At 45.3% G+C, this 20,834-nt stretch overlaps 1 protein-coding gene across 1 annotated transcript in view; it reads right to left on the reverse strand.

Moving 5' to 3' along the window:
* The window catches only part of GRM7 (glutamate metabotropic receptor 7), a 703,043-nt gene that overhangs the window by 308,679 nt on the left and 373,530 nt on the right, over positions 1-20,834 (reverse strand). Inside the window, exon 4 of the mRNA XM_054978478.1 lies at positions 15,605-15,759. Coding sequence (XP_054834453.1) covers positions 15,605-15,759 — 155 coding nt within the window. The remainder of the gene's footprint in view (positions 1-15,604; positions 15,760-20,834) is intronic.

Below are 20,834 nucleotides of genomic sequence, written 5' to 3' on the forward strand. Positions count from 1 at the left end.
TAAAGCGTTACCATTAGTTTGCGTGATCTGGACACTATGTTTCTGTTGATATAGCCCCAAACCACATTTGCCTTTTTAGCTACCATATCACACTGCTGACTCATGTTCAGTGTGTGGTCTACTAAGACCCCTAGATCCTTTTTGCACATATTATTGCCAAGGCAAGTCTCCCCCATCCTATAATTATGCATTTGATTTTTCCTTCCTAAATGCAGAACTTTGTATTTATCTCTGTTGAAATTCATTTGACTTGTTTTAGCCCAGTCTTTCAGCCTGTCAAGATCATCCTGTATCCTTACTCTGTCTTCAACCGTATCTGCTACCCCTCTCAATTCAGTATCATCTGCAAATTTAATAACTATTCCCTCTAGTCCTTCATCCAAATCATTTATAAAAATGTTGAACAGAACAGGTCCCAGGACTGATCCCTGAGGAACTCCACTTGTCACTCTTCCCCAAGAAGATGAGGAACCATTAACTAGTACTCTTTGAGTGTGATCTGTCAACCAATTACAGATCTATCTAATAGTAATAGGTTTCAAACCGCATTTTACCAACTTGCTGACAAAGATATTATGTGGAACCTTATCTAAAGCCTTACTGAAATCAAGATAAACTGTCTACAGCATCCCCCAAAGCAAGGTAGTAACTTTCTCAAAAAAAAAGATAAGGTTAGTCTGACATGATTTGTACTTGAGAAACGAATGTCGACTATGAGTAATCACAGCCATCCTTTCTAAATGCTCAAGGACTGACTGACGATTTGTTCTAAGACTTTTCCATTTATAGATGTCAAGCTAATGGGTCAGTAGTTACCTGGATCCTCCTTTTCCCCCTTCTTGAAGATGGGGACAACATTTGCCCGCCTTCAATCTTCTGGCGCCTCGCCTGATTTCTAAGAATTCTCAAAAATAATGGACAGAGGTTCAGAAATTACATCTATGAGTTCTTTTAGTACCCTTGGGTGCAATTCATCTTACCCTGAGGACTTAGTTCCATTTAAAGAAACTAGATGTTTATGTACTACCTCCTATGCTGATCCTAGGCTGTAACTCCCTTCCCTCATCATGTATTCTGTTATTGCCATGTTGAGCACCATTTTCCTCTAAGGAGAAGACTGAGGAAAAGTAGGAATTGAGCAGTTCTGCCCTCTCTTCACCATCTGTTACAATTTCACTTTCCTGTCCCTGCAATGGGTGTACTATGTCCTTGCACTTTTTCTTACTTTGAACATAAGCAAAGAACCCCTTTTTTGTCATTTTTAGCATCTCTTGCTAACCTAAGCTCATACTGAGCTTTAGCTTTTCTAACACTCTCCCTACAAGCATTGGTTATTTGTTTATATTCATCCTTGGTTATAAGGCCCTCCTTCCATTTCCAAAATGAGTTTGTTTTATTTCTCGATTAATTAGAAAGCTTTACAAAGCCACCGTGTCTTCTTTAAGCTCCTCCCATTTTTCCTTCTCATAGGAATCATTTGCGATTGAGCTTTCAATATTTTGCTTTTAAGGAACTCCCACCCGTCTTGAACTCTCTTCTCCTTAAGTATTTCTGACCGTGTGATTCTACCCAGCATAGCTTTCAGTTTGTTAAAGTTTTCTTTCCCGAAGTCCAGACCTATATGTCTGACTATGTACAGCTTTTGGCTTCCCCAAGGCTGTAAATGCCAAAATTACATGGTCACTGCTACCCAGGGTGCCCATTACTTTCACCTCGTCAACCAGTTCTTCCTTGGTTGTTGTGGATTTTCTGGGCTGTATCACGGTGGTCTTGGCATTGAAGTTCCGGATGTTTTGCCAGCAGCTGTGACTGACATCTTCAGAAGTGTAGCACCGAAAGACAGAGATCTCTCAGTGTCAAACTGTGAAGAAGATTTTAGCAGTTAATTTATATCTACTCAGGAAGGGGGTTTGGGTTGCGTCATCCTGTAAGAGTTTCCCAGGGTGTGGAATGCTAATAGAATGCTAATGCTTTACTGTATCCTGAGGAGGTTCTTTTGCATATGGATTGCTTGATATGCTAATCTTATCTGAAGGGCTATTGTAAGATGGAGAGTATTTTGTTAGCCTGGTGTTTTTCAGGACTGGAAACCATGCTCTATTCATTCTTAAAGTCTCTTCTTTCCTGTTGAAGTTGTGCTTATGCTTATGAATTTCAATGGCTTCCCTGTACAATCTGACAAAGTAGTTGGAAGTGTTGCCCAGTATTTAAGTGTCCTGGAATAAGATACTGTGTTCTGTTTGAGTTAGGCTATGTTCAGCCACTGCTGATTTTTCAGGTTGGCCAAGTCTGCAGTGTCTTTCATGTTCTTTTATTCTTGTCTGGATGCTACACTGTGTGGTCCCGATGTAAACTTGTCCACAGCTGCAGGGTATGCAGTATACTCCTGCAGAGGTGAGGAGGTCTCTACTGTCTTTTGCTGATTGTAGCATCTGTTGCATTTTTCTAGTGGGTCTGAATACTGTTTGTAGGTTGTGCTTTTTCATAAACTTTCCCATCTGATCAGTGATTCCTTTGATATATGGCAAAAACACTTTTCCTGTGGGAGACGGTTTTTCCTTAGTTGTTTGATTTATCCTTGGTTTAATCGCTCTTCTGATTTCATTTCTGGAGTAGCCATTTGCTTGAAGTGCATGGTTTAGATGATTAATTTCCTCGTTGAGAAAGTGCAGTTCACATATCCATCTTGCACGGTCTACTAATGTTTTTATTATGCCTCTTTTCTGTCAAGGGTGGTGAATGGAGTTTTTGTGTAAGTACCGATCTGTGTGAGTTGGTTTCCTTTAGACCTTGTGACCTAACTGAAAGTTTGCTTTGCAGATGACCAAGGTATCCAGAAATGGGAGTTTTCCCTCGATTTCTTTCTCCATTGTGAATTGTATGTTCCGGTGGATATTGTTGAGGTGGTTTAAAAACTCCATCAATTCTTCCTCACCATGGCTCCAAATGATAAAGGTATCATCCACGAACTGGAACCAGACTGTAGGTTTGTGGGGTGCTGATTCTAGAGCTGTTTTTTCAAAATGTTCCATGTAGAAGTTTGCTATAACTGGACTGGAGGGCTTCCCATGGCCACTAGGGATGTGCGTTTCGGCATTCAGAATGCCGAAAGAATGCCGAAACAAAAGTGTTTCGGCTTCTTTCGGGGAATGCCGAAACGTTTCGGGGAATGCCGAAACGTTTCGGGTAGCCGAAAGAAAAAAGCCGAAACGTTTCGGGATTCTTTCGGCTTTCTTTCGGCTTTTCTATGGGAAAATGCCTCCGTCTTCCAGGACGTCTGGAGGAGGCATTTTCCCACCGAATAAGCCCAAAATTGGTGGGGACCTTCCTCTAACCCTTCTCTAACAACCACCCAAGTTTCAGACAGATTGGACTTTGGGGGGCCATGTTATGGCCCCCCAAAGCAGGTCCCCCCATCCTCCCATAAGAAAGCGAAGGAGCAGCATATTGTTAGCATGCTGCTGCTGATCTTTCTTCATTATTTCCTATGGGGAAAAAATGAAGAGGCAGGCTTCCTTTGCCAGGGGTGGCATTTTGCATGCAAAATGCCCCCCAGCCCTCAGGGGCCCTTCTCCCACCCCTCCTCCCACCCCCCACCAAGGCTCAGCCTGCTCCCACTTGGGGGGGCATTTCATGGCCTCCCCAAGTAGGTGCTCTAATCTCTACCACTGACAGCTGGGGGAGGCTTGTGTTGCCAGGGGTGGCATTTTGCATGCAAAATGCCCCCCAACCCTCTGGGGCCCTTCTCCCACCCCTCCTCCCACCCCCCACCAAGGCTCAGCCTGCTCCCACTTGGGGGGGCATTTCATGGCCTCCCCAAGTAGGTGCTCTGCTCTCATCTCTACCACTGACAGCTGGGGGAGGCTTGTGTTGCCAGGGGTGGCATTTTGCATGCAAAATGCCCCCCAGCCCTCTGGGGCCCTTCTCCCACCCTTCCTCCCACCCCCCACCCAGGCTCAGACTGCTCCCACTTGGGGGGGCCATTTCATGGCCTCCCCAAGTAGGTCCTCTCAGCCCCTAAAGTCCACCCCTTACAGCCCCACACAAACCCAATTCCCCCCCAGCTGCCACACACAGACCCAAATCCCCACATTAGCCCCTCACAGACCCAAATCCACCCCCACCTGCCCCACACCCATAACCCCAGGAACAGGCTGGCAAAGGCCAGCCCTCTCCCTTTGTTCCCTATGCTGGGAACTTCTAAACTCTCTTTCCCTAGGCAATTCTGCACAGCCCAGGGGTGCCACAATGGTGGGCACACTTCTGAGTGCCAGCTGGTCCCTGTGAAAGAGCACCTGAACCACAGACACCCTCCCTCAAATTCCCCCACCACCTACAGAGATGGCTGGCCAGCCAGCCCCATTGTTCCCTATGATGGGAACCAACTGCACAACAAAGAATAAAACAAGAACAACACAAAATAAAGTTTTAAAAAAATTATATTCTCCCTTCCAAAGTACAAGTAGGCAAAGCATTATGACACATTACACCAGCAGTCCCCCACACAGAAAAATTAAAACAAAACTCACTTAACATCAGAGAATCACAAAGCATGATTCCTGTCAAAAACACTTTATTTCTTGAACAGCTTTAGGTTACACAGCAGGGGGGAACACCAAAGGGCATGGCAGCACTATCTTACACAAAAATAACACAACTCACTTCACATCAGAGAATCACAAAGCACAATTCCTGTTAAAAACACTTTATTTCTTGAACAGCTTTAGGTTACACAGCAGGGGGGAACACCAAAGGGCATGGCAGCACTATCTTACACAAAAATAACACAACTCACTTAACATCAGAGAATCACAAAAACACAATTCCTGGCAAAAACACTTTATTTCTTGAACAGCTTTAGGTTACACAGTAGGAGGGCACAACAGGGCATGATAGCAATGTACTGCAAAAAATAATACAACCCACTTCACCGTTTTTGACAGCAATTGTGTTTGTGTGATTCTCTGATGTGATGTGAGTTGTGTTATTTTTGTGTAGTACACTGCTTTCCTGCTCTGTGGTGCCTTCCTAAAGCAGTTACAGAAATAAAGTGCTTTTGACAGCAATTTTTTGGGGTGATTCTTTAATGTGAAGCGAGTTGTGTTATTTTTGTGTAAGATAGTGCTGCCATGCCCTTTGGTGTTCCCCCCTGCTGTGTAACCTAAAGCTGTTCAAGAAATAAAGTGTTTTTGACAGGAATCATGCTTTGTGATTCTCTGATGTTAAGTGAGTTTTGTTTTAATTTTTCTGTGTGGGGGACTGCTGGTGTAATGTGTCATAATGCTTTGCCTACTTGTACTTTGGAAGGGAGAATATAATTTTTTAAAAACTTTATTTTGTGTTGTTCTTGTTTTATTCTTTGTTGTGCAGTTGGTTCCCATCATAGGGAACAATGGGGCTGGCTGGCCAGCCATCTCTGTAGGTGGTGGGGGAATTTGAGGGAGGGTGTCTGTGGTTCAGGTGCTCTTTCACAGGGACCAGCTGGCACTCAGAAGTGTGCCCACCATTGTGGCACCCCTGGGCTGTGCAGAATTGCCCAGGGAAAGAGAGTTTAGAAGTTCCCAGCATAGGGAACAAAGGGAGAGGGCTGGCCTTTGCCAGCCTGTTCCTGGGGTTATGGGTGTAGGGCAGGTGGGGGTGGATTTGGGTCTGTGAGGGGCTAATGTGGGGATTTGGGTCTGTGTGTGGCAGCTGGGGGGGGAATTGGGTTTGTGTGGGGCTGTAAGGGGTGGACTTTAGGGGCTGAGAGGACCTACTTGGGGAGGCCATGAAATGGCCCCCCCAAGTGGGAGCAGTCTGAGCCTTGGTGGGGGGTGGGAGGAAGGGTGGGAGAAGGGCCCCAGAGGGCTGGGGGGCATTTTGCATGCAAAATGCCACCCCTGGCAACACAAGCCTCCCCCAGCTGTCAGTGGTAGAGATGAGAGCAGAGCATCTACTTGGGGAGGCCATGAAATGCCCCCCCAAGTGGGAGCAGGCTGAGCCTTGGTGGGGGGTGGGAGGAGGGGTGGGAGAAGGGCCCCAGAGGGTTGGGGGGCATTTTGCATGCAAAATGCCACCCCTGGCAACACAAGCCTCCCCCAGCTGTCAGTGGTAGAGATTAGAGCACCTACTTGGGGAGGCCATGAAATGGCCCCCCCAAGTGGGAGCAGGCTGAGCCTTGGTGGGGGGTGGGAGGAGGGGTGGGAGAAGGGCCCCTGAGGGCTGGGGGGCATTTTGCATGCAAAATGCCACCCCTGGCAAAGGAAGCCTGCCTCTTCATTTTTTCCCCATAGGAAATAATGAAGAAAGATCAGCAGCAGCATGCTAACAATATGCTGCTCCTTCGCTTTCTTATGGGAGGATGGGGGGACCTGCTTTGGGGGGCCATAACATGGCCCCCCAAAGTCCAATCTGTCTGAAACTTGGGTGGTTGTTAGAGAAGGGTTAGAGGAAGGTCCCCACCAATTTTGGGCTTATTAGGTGGGAAAATGCCTCCTCCAGGCGTCCTGAAAGACGGAGGCATTTTCCCAAAAAAAAAACCCGAAAGAATGCCGAAAGAATGCCGAAAGAATCCCGAATCCCGAATCCCGAAAGAGATTCTTGTTTCGGCTTTCGGCTTTAACGGTAGAGAATCTTGTTTCGGGTAATCCCGAAACAAGAAAGCCGAAAGTTTTTTCCTTGCACACCCCTAATGGCCACCCCATCTGTCTGTTCATAGAATTTGTTATCCCATTGGAAGTAACTGGTGGTCAGACAATGGTGGAATAAGGCTGTTACATCCTCTGGAAAAATCTGATTAATAGGTGTGATTGTGTCTTTTACCGGAACCTTAGTAAACAGGGATACAACATCAAAACTGATGAGTATGCCCTGTGGATTGAGTTTCAGAGAACTGATTTTGTTGATGAAATGTGCTGAATCTTCGATGTAAGACGTGACTTTTCCGATGTGGTCCTGTAGAAGATTGGCCAGATGTTTAGCTAATTCATATGTCAGTGAACCAATGGCACTCATGATGGGTTGAAGTGGGACTGAATTCTTATGAATTTTAGGGAGTCCATATAGTCGTGGTGGCTGTGCTTCTGTCTTGCATAGTTTTCTGTGCGTGTCAGGATGAAGTGAAGAATTCTTGATCAGTGCATTTGTTAGCCTGGTGATTTTGCGGGTGGGATCTCGTTTTAGTTTTTTGTAGGTAGAAGATTGCAATTCTTCCTTATTGGTGATATCAAGTCCAAAATAGCAGAACCCCTTGTTTCCCCCCCCCCTTCCTTACTTTCTTTCTCTTTTCAACAAGTTGTTCCCCTCAATTCTAGTATGCCAATTTTGAGTGTCATTCCACCAAGTTTCAGTAATGCCTATTATGTCATAGTCCCCTTCCTGTATTAGGACTTCAAGTTCTTCCTGCTTGTTTCCCATACTCTGTGCATTAGTGTTGAGACATTGGAAGCAATGAGTTTTATGCCCTGAGGTTTTTGTTTCTGTGCTTACCTGTGAGTTAATGTTTCCTAGCATATGTTCCACTCCCTGCAGGTCTTCAGTGTTCCCTTCTCCAGTTATAAGCTTTGAATTTTTGTCTCTCTCCCCCATAGGATTTAGTTTAAAGCCCTCCTTATCAGGTTTGCAAAGCTCTTACCAAACACATTTTTCCTACCCTCATGAGGTGCAAACCATCTGTTGAAAGAAGAACATCATCTTGAAAATGTAAGTCATGGTGCAAAAAACCAAACCACTCCTGATGACACTATCTACTTAGCCAGTCATTTATTTGCAACATTCTTCTTTCCCTTCATAAACCATGGCCTGTGACAGAAAGAACTGAAGAAAACACAACCTATGCTCCCAGGTCCTTAACCTTTTTACTCAGAGACACAGTCTCTTTTAATGCAATCTGGACTGTGCTGGGCAATATCATTTGTTCCCACATGTATCAGGAGGAAGGGATAATAATTGGTGGATTTGATAAGTCTTCATATCCTTTCTGTCACATCCTGGATGCATGCACCTGATAGACAGCATACCTCTCGAGATGACGTCTGATCGGCACACTTTACCCTGTATTCCTCTCAGTAGGGACTCAGGAGTAGACATGGGCACAAACAGAAAAAAACCCGAACATGGTGTTAATTGTTCGTTGCCATCCACAAACAATGAACAATGAACACTGATGAACATGATCCTGTCATGAACATGTTCGTTGTTTGTGGGGGCCAGCAGGCTGTCCTCCAACCATCAAGATCCTTACTGCACCACTCCTAGAATCCCTACCTGAGCAGGCAGCAGGAAATGTACCAATAACAAATAATAGCATGGCTCCAGAGCATGGCAGCAGCCCTGGAACCTGAAGGGGTAAATCCCTATCCCACCACACACAAAGAAAATTCAAGCTTCAATGCACTCTTCCTCTCTCTCTAACAACAGCTCTCCCTCCCTGAAAGCCAGAGCTGGGCGCCCGTCTCCCCCCTGGTCTTTTCCTCTTGTAACAAATTTGGAGCTCCAGTCCACACTGCCTATCAAGCTAAATTGTGCTTAGATTGGGGTTTCCAGGGCAACAGCAGGAGTTCAGACAGAGTTCAAGCAATCCCTGCCTAAGTTGCCATGGGAATTGATTGCAGGTGCCAGACCATCTGGCTTGATGAACAGCAATAAACAGCAACAAACGAGGCTTGCAGTGACCACGTGCTCATTTAGAATGGAGCCTTATGAATAGCTTGTTCGCAAACAGCGGATTGGGCTGTTTGTGGGTTTGTTTTAGTTTGTATTGCTGTTCGTACCCATGGCTACTTGGGAGTCCTCAATTACTAGCACATGCCTTCTCCTATATTGAGGAATGGAAGCTTGAGTCTTCTCATTCACAGGGGCCTGAGAAATTTCTTTCAAGGTTCGAGGTGTCTGGGGGAGTAGATCTTGATCCAGTGGTCCAGAATCAATATCTATGGATCCTGGAACCAATTGCTTAGCATCAGAGGCTTAGAATGTCTCCTCATTATCCTGCTCCTGTGGGTTACTTACTTGCTGCCTCTTGTATTGGGTGTTCCACCAAATCCTGAGATACCTTTCTCTCCTCCTCATGTTGCCCTCTGAAAAGTGCTTCACGTATTCTGACCATGTTACTTTTCACCTTTCCTTATTAAATTGACTCTGAACTAGCATGCCTCAAGACCCTGTATCTTCTCCTCCATTAGGGCTACCAACTTACACGTGCTGCCAGTGTAGTTGCTGTTATCCTCAGGTAAGAATTCAAACATGCCACAGACTGTACATGTCATTGCCTCAGCTCTCTCACCAGCCAGAGGTAATTCAGGTTTTATGGTGCTTTCCTGATAATTCCCCTGCCAAACTGCCTCAGAATACAACTTGAGAAAGGTTGGCAGAAAGGAGATAAAAGCCTAACACCTATAAGATATAAGAGATACTCAGCTTCTAACAGGGCCCACAGGCCAGACCCACAGGCTAAGAAACAAAGGGAAGAGTGAGTAGGAGCCTAATTCAATTCAAAGCTCACCCAGCAGAGGCCAGGGTCAGCATGCCATCAACCCCAGGCAAAACAGACACTCTCCAATTAGCAACAATCACCCTCCTCAATTAGTTCCAACCCAGGCAAAAGAGACAAACAGAAAAAAAACTTAGTCCAACTGTCACTACTTTGCAGCAGGCTTTACACACTTACACCCCCCCAAACACTATCCTCCCACACAGTAACCTCAGTTAATTCCCCCCAGTAGTTAAGGAAGGTAACAGCAAAAGACTCACCACACCACTCCAGCAGTTGTCTTTCCTGCTCCCTCTCAGAGCCCAGATGGCTTTGATGTGCCTCTGGTGGGGAGGAGCCTAATTCAATTCAAGGCTCACTCAGTAGAGGGTGGGGCCAGCAGTTAGCTCCAGGGAAAACAGACATTCTCCTAATAGCAACAATCACCTTCCTCAGGTTGGCTTTTGCCTGAACAATCAACCTATGGTGGGCTTCTGTCTGAAAGACAATACTGGACCACTTGTCTGATCCATGTACAGGTTATTTCTGAGTATAAAGCTTGGAATTTTTAGAAAGACATAATGTTGGCTGAGGGAAGAAGTTAACAGTGTCCTTTCTATGCCTGGCTTCCTATCTCATAACCACTGGTTAAGAGGAATGCATCAGTATATATTTAGCAACTTGAGGAAAAATTTATGGAAACAGTAAGCTACCTCATAAGAATGCTATAAAGGTGTACAACAGGGGCAGCAAAACATCTGGCACAGTTCAAATTGCAGGTGAGTGAACAATAATAACAATAGTATGAAAATGCTCTGAGTATAGAGTATGTTTGTTCTCTTAAATAAAATCACTGCCTTTTGGTCTTATTGAGATGAAGAAAAATGTGAGGAGAAATTATCTGTGGAAGCAAGAAAAGAGTAAAAGACTAGAGGTCTTTCTAGCTCTGAGAAGTATAATTAGTACAATAAGAGCATTGACGTAGTAAAAAGGAATGCAAATATTTGATCTTCCTTAAAGGGAGGGAAGACATTGGATCTCATTTTAATGTGTGAAATGTCTCTCAGAGCCTTCAGAGACCTAGTCTAACAGACAAGAAAGATAAAGCCATATGCCAACAGAGGACATTTCTACCCTTTACATAGTCTTCTTCAGAAATAATTTTCCTCCAAATTAAACAGGAATATGAATTTCGGTCAGCAACCACTATGCTTCTAGAAGTGTTTCAATTGGGTGTTTAAGAATGTCTACTGTAAGAAAGGAAAGAGTAGTAAATGACATGGTGTGACAACAGAGCCAAGCTACAAGTGACGCCTTACACAGATGGGAAATATAGGCATCCTGGTTTTACAGCTTGGCTCTCCATTACAGCTGCAAGACCAGGATTCCTACATTTCCCATCAAAACTTGAGGGAAGCTGACAAGTGTCCAACCAGTGTTAGGCGTCACTTGTAGCTTGGCTCAGAGTTTACAAAGAACGCGACCAAATGCTACTTGTGAGAGAGCCACAGCATGGCTCTCTGAATTCTAGGGAGTCAGGATAAAATTGCAACTGCAACTATACTCTACTGATCCAGCAGAGTGGTATTACATGCCCCTCAACATAACATAAAAACAGATCTCCCCCACTGCTTGAACTCCTGGACTTTGTAAGAAACATATCACATCCATCACCCCTTCCCCCAAAGGAGAGAGCTGTCATCCACACTTAAAGACTGGAAGGAGCCAGGGAGAATACTCAGCAGAGCAAGGCAGGAACATTAACACAACTTGGAATTCTCCATTTTAACTGAGGAAACACTTGAGGCTTATCTGTGCTAGCCAATGATGCCCATCCTAAAGCCCATGGGTAGGCCAGGGGGAAAATCTCTCCTAAAGAAGAATTCAGGCAAAAACAAATGCTTCTAAAATTCTCTTCATCTGTAATTTGTGTGTTCTGAATTACTGGGTGTTGTTGCATTAGAAATACTAAGCCGGGGGTGGGGGGAGTGGATTCAGAGCTGAGGAGAATAGTTGCCTGCTGTGACTAGAGTTCTGTCTCGCCTCACCCTAATATTTCAGCAAACTTCACCACAACACCTCAAAAACACTTTGGAAAATGGGCAAACAAAATACAGAAAGGGGGAAAACAGATTCCAAGGTGGTTAAAAGACTAAAGGATTTTTCCCCATCCTCACAATTACTGACAGCATCAGACAACAGAGATGAAACTCTCAAAATGACCGCCAAAGAAACTATGGCAGGAACAACACAACAGGCCTCTCAAGTTCCTGCATTCACCAACATACTTGTGAACATGAAATAAAACATCCTAACTAAAATGACAGAACTTTTGTAGCCACTTGCCAAACAATTTATGGTACTTAAAATCCCACTGAATAAAGCAGCCCAAAATGCAGATTGTGCCTTGGAACTTGGCACAACTGTACAAGGTGAAGTCAGAGATCTGCAGAAAGAAAATGAAGTGCTTCTGGATAGAATACTCACCCTGGAATCTGCAGCATGGCAAATGAACCTCAAGTTCAGAGGGATTGAGGAATAGCTAGGGAGGACCTAGCTAACTGGCTAGCACAATCCCTTCATCTGGAACAAGGAATAGTACCAAGAATTTTAAAAGCATACCGTGTGGGGTTGCAAAAACACCCACAGGGAAGAAACCCTGGGGACATATTAGTGACCTTTGCCGACTGGAGAGAATGAAAAAAGATCCTTAACACAGCAAGAAATCTAGGCTTCCTCACAGACAAAGGCTCAGCGGTCTTAGTTCTACTTGATTTACCCCCAGCTGTTTTAAGTAAGCGTAGAGAATTAAAACAAACTACCAATGCCCTGAGAAACGCACAAGTGAGATACAGATGGTTTAACCTCACAAAGCTACAAGTGAAACTTCATGATCATTATTACTATGCAACTGATCCAGAATCAGGGGCAACTCTTCTGCAAGATCTAAACACTGAAAATCCTATGGACTTTGACAAAACAGCCCACAAGAGAAAAATACCCAACACTCCATCTCCTCACAAAAGAAGTAAAATTCCAATTAGACACACCTGACAAGATAAGCCTTCTCTAAAAGCTTTCTGATCTTGTGTTGTGGCAATAAACTTTTATGTTATACACTTGAATTGAGGTTTGAGTGGGAAGAGATAGTGCTTATAGCAATAAGCTCCCTTAATTTTGACTAGTCCAGTTCTTCAATTTGGTACTTTAACCAAAAGCTTAAGTAACTTTCCCTAGTTAATTTTGATAGCTATAGAATGGGGGCGGGGCAGATTACAGAGGGAATATCATCTAAATCTATAGTTAAATGTTAATATAAATGTAATAGTTCATAAAGTTTTAAAAAGTTAAAACTACATTGCTCATTGTTAGAAATCAATAAGGGGAGGGGGCATAGGAGAGGGGTGAAATAGAAGGGAAGAAGGTTTGGGAATAAGGGGAGATAGAGGGAAGTTTATAAATCCTTAAAAAGGGAAAGACTCAAGGAAGCTGTGCTAAAGTTAATTGTTAAAGATCACTGTTAATTGGTATCAAAGCTCATTATTGTAATTGCATTACCTCTTGGTTGTTCCTTTCACTGTTATAACTTACAAGCTTTGTTTATCACTGTTCTTATTTTATCTTCTAGATATCAAAAGTTTCAAAAGCTAAAAAAAGCAAAAAAAAATTCCAAAAATATCATGCTACTCCACATTTTTATCACAAGACTGGTTTCCACCTGGAAAAGATCAAACAGCCTGCAACTATTGGAGACAACTTAACATCACAAAATTAATAGATATAGTATCAAACAACGGTATACTAACAAAAGATGAACTAGAAATGAAAGTAAAGACTATTCCCTGGTTCTCAAATCTTCAACTCTCTCATATGGCTGCACAAATACGATTAATGGATATACTACACAAACCCAAATCAGATTTTAAGAACATATTATACCAGCCAGATGCAACCAGCCTTCTCTCCAAAATTTATAAAATTATCATCCAGATCAGCAAACTCAAATTAACAAACTTCCAGACAAAATGGCAACAGGACTAACCAATGGGGAAAAAATCTGGAAATCAAAATTACTCAGTTCTAAGAAATCAACACAAAACTCCAAACATACAAAATCATAACACGGTGGTGCCATACACCAAAAAAGCTAGCTGCAATTACAGCATCATATTCTCCCCTGTGCTGGAGAAAATGTGGAGAAATCAGAACATATGCACATTGCCCAATAATAAACACATTTTGGAAGGAGGTGCTGCAACATATATATATTATAACTGACTGCAAAATTCCACTTTCACCCCACAGCTCATTTTTTTGGATAAATGACAAAATCTCAATATCCCTATGATAAGACACAATCTCATAGCCAGAAAAAAACAGTAACAGCCTCATGTTGGAATCAGGGCTTTTTTCTGGGAAAAGAGGTGGTGGAACTCAAGACCGCACAATGATGTCACTTTGGGTCAGCTGGAACAAAGGGGGAGTTTTTTAAAGTTTAAATTGTCTTTCGCGAAAATGGTCACATGGCCGGTGGCCCTGCCCCCTGATCTCCAGACAGAGAGGAGTTTAGATTTCTGGCAGCATGGAGGGCAATCTAAACTTCCCTCTGTCTGAAGATCAGGGGGAGGGGCCACTGGCCATGTGACCATTTTTAAGAGGTGCCGGAACTCTGTTCCACCATGTTCTTGCTGAAAAAAAGCCCTGGTTGGAATAAATAAACACCTCCATCAATAGAGAAATGGTTCTCAAGAGTATGAAACCATTTTATCATGGAAAAAATAGCAGACAGTCTATAACAATCTAACATATATCCTATAATAGCAATATTCTATAACAAATGGTTACTTTTTTTGAATATGTCACCAAAAATGATTACAAACTCCAAACCAGCTATACCAACTAATTCTCAACTCATAAAAACTAAACAAATGTGAAAGTATTACAATGTCAAAATCAATACAATTAATTTTTTTAGTAAAATAAAAGGAACAAAAGTAAACATCATCAATGTTAGACAATTGGGTTCTATGTATATAGTTAATATAGTAAAGTTTGTTATGATGTGTGTTTCTTTTTCATATGTATCTTTATAACTATTGTATGTGAATAATTTTCTCGATAAAAACATTCTAAAAAAAGAAATATTAAGCCTCTCTCATCACATATTTTGGTGCTCAGGCAATGAGAAATGAGGCAAAACCGTAATGTGCTGTCAAAGTCTGAGCCAGGCTGGGTTTGTCTCTTGACAGCCAAGAGGCTACCCTTGGTTAGGATAACCCACACTGAAAAGTTTGGTAAGGGAACACATATAATCTATGGTTGCAGATTCGCTATTAATAAAACCTAGTTTCGCTCGTTTTCTGGGTGCTGTGCATTCATTTCAGGACATGCAGATAACTATGGTTAATGTGATCATCCAAAGGCACACTACTCCACTAACTACTGCTGGTTAGGTACATTAAACCAGGATCTGAAACCACTTCATTTGAAGTTGGTTTGTTAACCATTGTTAATCTTAATTATGGTTTCCTTTGATGCTGGTTCCCTGATACTTTTCTTCTTCTAGTGCAAGCAGTGATACTAGTGAGATTTCTGATGATGATCTCTGGGGGGGGGGGGAGTGAAGATGAGAAAACCAGCATTTATCAAGGGGTTGAGAGACTCTCTCTTTCTACATTTTAACCATAGTTAAAACAAACCACAGTTTCATCTGAGCTAAGCCAGAGAGGTGCTTGTGAGTGTGTGTGGTTCATGCTACTAGAGAGATGTTTGCTTCTGACAGATATAGATGACTCAGTTATAGATATATATAGATGACTCAGTTATAGATGACTGTTATAACTTACAAGCTTTGTTTATCACTGTTCTTTGTTTATCACTGTGAGCTTCTACTGTCCTTTAAAAAATGCTGACAAATTTCCAGCTGTGGAAATAACAGGTTTCATATCAGCAGTATACACAGTTAAGGAGATGATTCCGCTAAAATTAGGTTGTATTGAACGTATGTCTCTGAAGCATTCAATATATGAATTACAATTCAATATATGTTTACACCAAGTCAGGTTTGTGGTCTACATGTGTATAAAGCACCAACAACAAGGAAAGGAAATTAAATGAAATGATACCTGAGAGAGACTACAGAAGGGAATTCCTTACCTTCTATTGTTGCTCTCTTTGGCAGAATGGTAATGGCTCCCTCAGCAACATCTTCCTGCTGAAGGACAGGGTTCAGTTTGGAGCCCCAAGTATCTGATGCCACCCACAGAAAATGACCAACTTGATCAGCCCTTTTTGCAGCTGCTAGGATTTGCCTGTAGAGAAAAACATTTAATTCACACAAATATAAAAAGGGGGAAAGGAAAGTGGTACTTATTCACTTCGGGACAATTGCAAGCAGAGAAAGGTTTCTTAATGAGCTGGAACAATATATTCTCATAACTAGAAGTTCAGAGATGTAAAAAAAAAATCCCCTGCTTCATCAGGACACTTTCACATTTGGCTTTCATTGTTTCTTAGCTTTGTGAGTTAGCCCATACAATCAGCTGTGTAATCTGGTGTCATTATGAAGCAGTTATGCTATTTACAAATCAACAGAGCTTCAGAACTCTTACCATTTAAAACTAGTACTACATGGCTCCTTAAAATGAAATTTTCAATAACCAAAGTTAACTTTGTATTATCTAACATCATTACCAACACATTAGAACCCTGAACAATAGATATGCACATGCTCTGCAAAGCAAGCAATTAGTCATTATAGGAACAGATTATTAGGTCTAAGCCCATATGTGAACATCAAATAGCCCAAGAGTGCAGAGTTCAATGGTCACTCATCCACCCCTTGAGTTGGATCCAGCATCCCATGAATACAAGGATTTTGGAACGTTTCCATAGTCCCTCACTCCAGCAGTGTTTTCTAACTCCCAGAAAAGTTAATTACAGGGCTTGCAGGATATTAGACACAGGGTCTAATAACCATGGGCAGTGTTGAAGAGAGGAAAGAGGCCATAATCGCATTGTCCATTTCTGACACTGTAGCTACAGTGACTCCCTGAAGGAAGACTCAAGAAGAATGATTTCATCCCACCCCCTGTTAGCAGTCGATCCTGACCCTCACACTAAAAGGGAAGCTTATGATATGAATGTGGCTGTATCAGAAGCCCTTCTCCTCATGTGTTTTAAACACAGAGAAACACTGCCTGACGAGGCAAGAAATGGTTGCCAACTAGAGATGGGCACGAACCCAAAAAAAATAACGAACCAGCGGATCATGGTTTGGTGCCGACGACAATCCCAAATTAACGAACCACACTGAACATCTCCCGTTCCCGAACCGAACTGGATCGTGGAGGCCAAAGCGGGACACACTGGTATTCCCAGCAATGTGGGAAGGTGGGTGCTGGCAGTGGCTGCTGGGCCTGGTGGCCACGGGGAGGCGGTGACAAGCCGCCTCCCCTCAGGGGGCTGGGGGTCTGGCTGCTCGCCAGCGGCACCCCCCCATGTGCCCGCCCACCAGGCCAAACTGGAGTGCTCTGGTATTCCCAACAAGAAAGAAACGGTGGGTACTGGTGGCGGCGGCCGGGTCTGGTGAGCACGGGGAGATGGCGGAGAGCTGCCTCCCCTCAGGGGGCGGGGGGTCTGGCCACTTGCTGGTGGCACCCCCCAAGTGCCCACCCGCCAGGCCAAAATGGAGTGTGCTGGTATTCCAGGCGAGAAAGGAAAGGTGTGTACTGGGGGCGGACGCCGGGCCTGACAGGCACGGGGAGGCAGCAACGAGCCACCTCCCCTCAGGGGGCAGGGGGTCTGGCCGCTCGCCAGTGGCACCCCCATGTGCCCACCCACCAGGCCAAAGAAGAGTGTGCTGGTATTCCCTGCGACAGCAGGAAGGTGGTTGATGATGGCGGCCACCGGGCCTGGACGGCATGGGGAGGCGGCATTGAGCCACCTCCCCTCAGGGAGCAGGGGGTCTGGCCTCTCGCCGGCAGCACCCCCCATATGCCCACCCGCCAGGCCGAAGTGGAGTGTGCTGGTATTCCCAGTGATACATGAATGGTGGGTGCTGGCAGTGGTCGCCAGTTCTGGCGGGCATGGGGAGACGGCGGAGAGCTGCCTGCCCTCAGGGGATGGGGGTCTGGCTGCTCGCCGGCGGCACCCCCCATGTGCCTGCCCACCAGGCCAAACTGGAGCACGCTGGTATTCCAGGTGAGAAAGGAATGTGGGTGTGGACGGTGGCCGCCAGGGCTGGTGGGCACAGGGAGGCAGTGGAGAGCTGCCTACCCTCAGGGGGCGGGGGGTCTGGCTGCTCGCTGGCAGCATCCCCCATGTGCCCGCCCACCAGGCCAAAGTGGAACAGGCTGGTATTCCCAGCGATACATGAATGGTGGGTGTTGGCGACAGCTGCAGGGCCTGGCAAGCATGGGGAGACGGCGGAGAGCCGCCTCCCCTCAGGGGGCGGGGGGTCTGGCCTCTCGCCGGTGGCACCTCCCATGTGCCCGCCCACCAGGCCAAAATGGAGCATGCTGGTATTCCTGGAGTGGGTGGGAGAGGACGTGTCATCATGAGGAGGGGGAGGGGGAATATCCTCCAGCAGCTACGGGTCCTCACCCGAGTGTCCCACCGAGGAACAGTGTGGCAGAGGCAGCCAACAGTACACACCTTCCAGCCTTGCCGGAATGGATGGGAGGGAGAGGACCTGTCATGTGGGGGGTAAGTGGGAAGATCCAACCCCCAACCACTCCCAACTCTACATTCAATTCTCCAACCATATACCATTCTCTAACTAACATTCATTCTCTAATGTTTGTGCATACATTCTAGTGTTTTTTGCATTACACTGATACATTATGTACTGTTTGTCTCTTTCTCTGTTTTTGATCTTCAGTCCTTTTCTCCATGGATGTGGCGTGTTCTGTTTGATTCTATATCTCCTTGATGCATTCACATTCTATTTCTACTTCTAGAACGGTTGATATCTGTGTGCCCCTTTCTATCTGTTTCTCTGTTTCTCCCTCTCACCGTCTGTTTGCAACTTTCGATCTCTCTCTGTCTCTTCCTATGTGATTCCACCACTATTTATCTAAATCTCTCTCTTTCTACGTATATATATCTGTCCTTTATTATTTCTTTCCATCACTAGCTGTCTTTTTTTTCTCTTTCAATAACTATGTTCTTTTCTATTTTCCTTTCTCTATCATCACCCATCTGTAGGCTTGTGTGTCCATCTTTTTCCAATGGTTTTGTTGTTGTTTTTCAATACATCTTTCTATCTGTCTCTCTGTCTTGTTCTGTCTGACATGAGGAGGGGGAGGGGGAATATCCCCCAGCAGCTACGGGTCCTCACTCGAGGGTCCCGCTGAGGAACATTGCGGCAGCAGCCGCCTCCTGAGCCATCAGCCTTGAGGTTGTAAGCGGCACTGTACCGGACCCCGAGGGGACAACCTCCGCCAGCGCGCCCTGCTGGAGCACTCTGCTCTCACCTGCATCACCCTCAGGGCAAAGTGATCCTCCCACTGACCCCCACTCAGAAGAGCGGGTGGCCCCCTTTCTCTCCCCAATGGATGTTTCACTGGGTGAGGAGGGAGACAGGCTCGGGTGGTGCCTCTTCAGGTGCCAAGTCAGGGCCGTCGAAGACAGGTGCTTTGGGTTTTTGCCCCTGTGCACCAGGACATCACAGGCACGGCACCGCACCACATGTGGGTCATCAGGAAGGGCCCGAAAGTGCCTCCATACGGAAGCCTTGTAATGTCAACCACTAACTGTCCCAGGGGAAGGAGGATGAACGGTTACAGGCTGTGCTGTGGGGCTGGACACGGACAACGGGGTGAGGGGTGGACTGCGGTAGGGGACACCACCGAGAGTTTGGGATGGAGATGGGAGGGATCTTTCATAACACACATACCATTCCTCCAGGGATCCATCGCCCACCCACCCCTCCTCAAAATGTTGAGAGAGATTCTATCCCTCCTGCGCAAAGACCTCTTGGGCCTCCACAGCCCACATACGTGAATTGGGGGGAGCGGGAGGACTCCCTGCACCCCCCGAGCCACACCCACTACTGCTTTCCACAAGTGAACCCAGAGGACTGCCATTGCACTTCATCCCACAACCACCCTTGGCAGCCAACACAGGAAGACTCATTGTGCCACCAAACTAGAATTAAGGAGGACAGGAAATGAGATGACTCTGTGTGCCCTCCGACGCAGTGCCCACTGAGCTTAGCCCCAGGGCCTGGCAGCAGCCCTGGCACCAGAGGGAGGGAGGGACTAGAGCCCTAGCCCACCACTCCCACAGACCTGACCTGATCAGGCACTGATGTGAGCCCTCAGCCAAGGTCTAGGGTCCATGGGTGCAGGACTCTGGCTCCCCGCTCTCGATGAAGCGCCACTTACGCCGGTGTCAAGAGTGAGGAGCCTGGGGGTAGTCCTGGATGCTTCCTTGTCTATGGAGACACAGGTCGCAGCGGTTGTTCGATCCTCATTTTTCTATTTAAGACAGGCTCGACAACTTGTCCCTTACTTATTGACCCATGACCTTATGACAGTGATCCAGGCAATGGTCACCTCCAGATTAGACTACTGCAACTTGCTCTATGCAGGGCTTCCCTTGGGCTTGATCTGAAAACTGCAGCTGGTTCAGAATGCAGCTGCACGGGTGGTTGCCAGAGCACCAATCATGGCTCAAATAACACCTATCCTCCGTCAGCTGCACTGGTTACCGGTTGAGTACCGGGTCCGGTTCAAGGTTTTGGTGCTGACCTATAAAGCCCTATGTGGACTGGGCCCAGCATACCTTCGGGACCGCCTCTCCCCATATGTTCCCTGAAAGATCACTTTTATCATCTGCTAAGCACTTGCTGATGGTCCCTGGCCCAAGGGAGGTCCGCCTGGCCTCTACCAGAGCCAGGGTCTTTTCAGTCCTGGCTCCAACCTGGTGGAACTCTGTCTGAGGAAACTAGGGCCCAGCAGGATTTGTTATCTTTCTGCCGGGCCTGCAAGACGGAGATGTTCCACCAGGCATTTGGTGGGGGCTAGGCTGTCCTCTCGCTGGCCATACCACTGAAGACCTTTCACCACCCATGCAGGAAAATGCTGTATTTTAATATTTTATACCCGCCAATTTTAATTGTCGTAATGTTTTTATAATATAATGTTTTAATGCTTTTATAATGTTTTAATGTTTTAATGTTTTTATAATGTTTTTATTGTTTTAAACTGTTGTTAAACTGCCCTGAGCCTGTCTGACGGGGAAGGTGGTCTAGAAATGTGATAAAATAAATAAATAAATCTTAAGACAAAGGGTCCTGCCACAGTTCCTGAATTAATCACATCCACATCCTGCTGATCTTCTCTTATCCACGCTCTCAATCTGAGCTATTTAGGGATCTCAT

Source organism: Eublepharis macularius, chromosome 4, assembly GCF_028583425.1.
Source record: "Eublepharis macularius isolate TG4126 chromosome 4, MPM_Emac_v1.0, whole genome shotgun sequence".
NCBI lineage: Eukaryota > Metazoa > Chordata > Lepidosauria > Squamata > Eublepharidae > Eublepharis > Eublepharis macularius.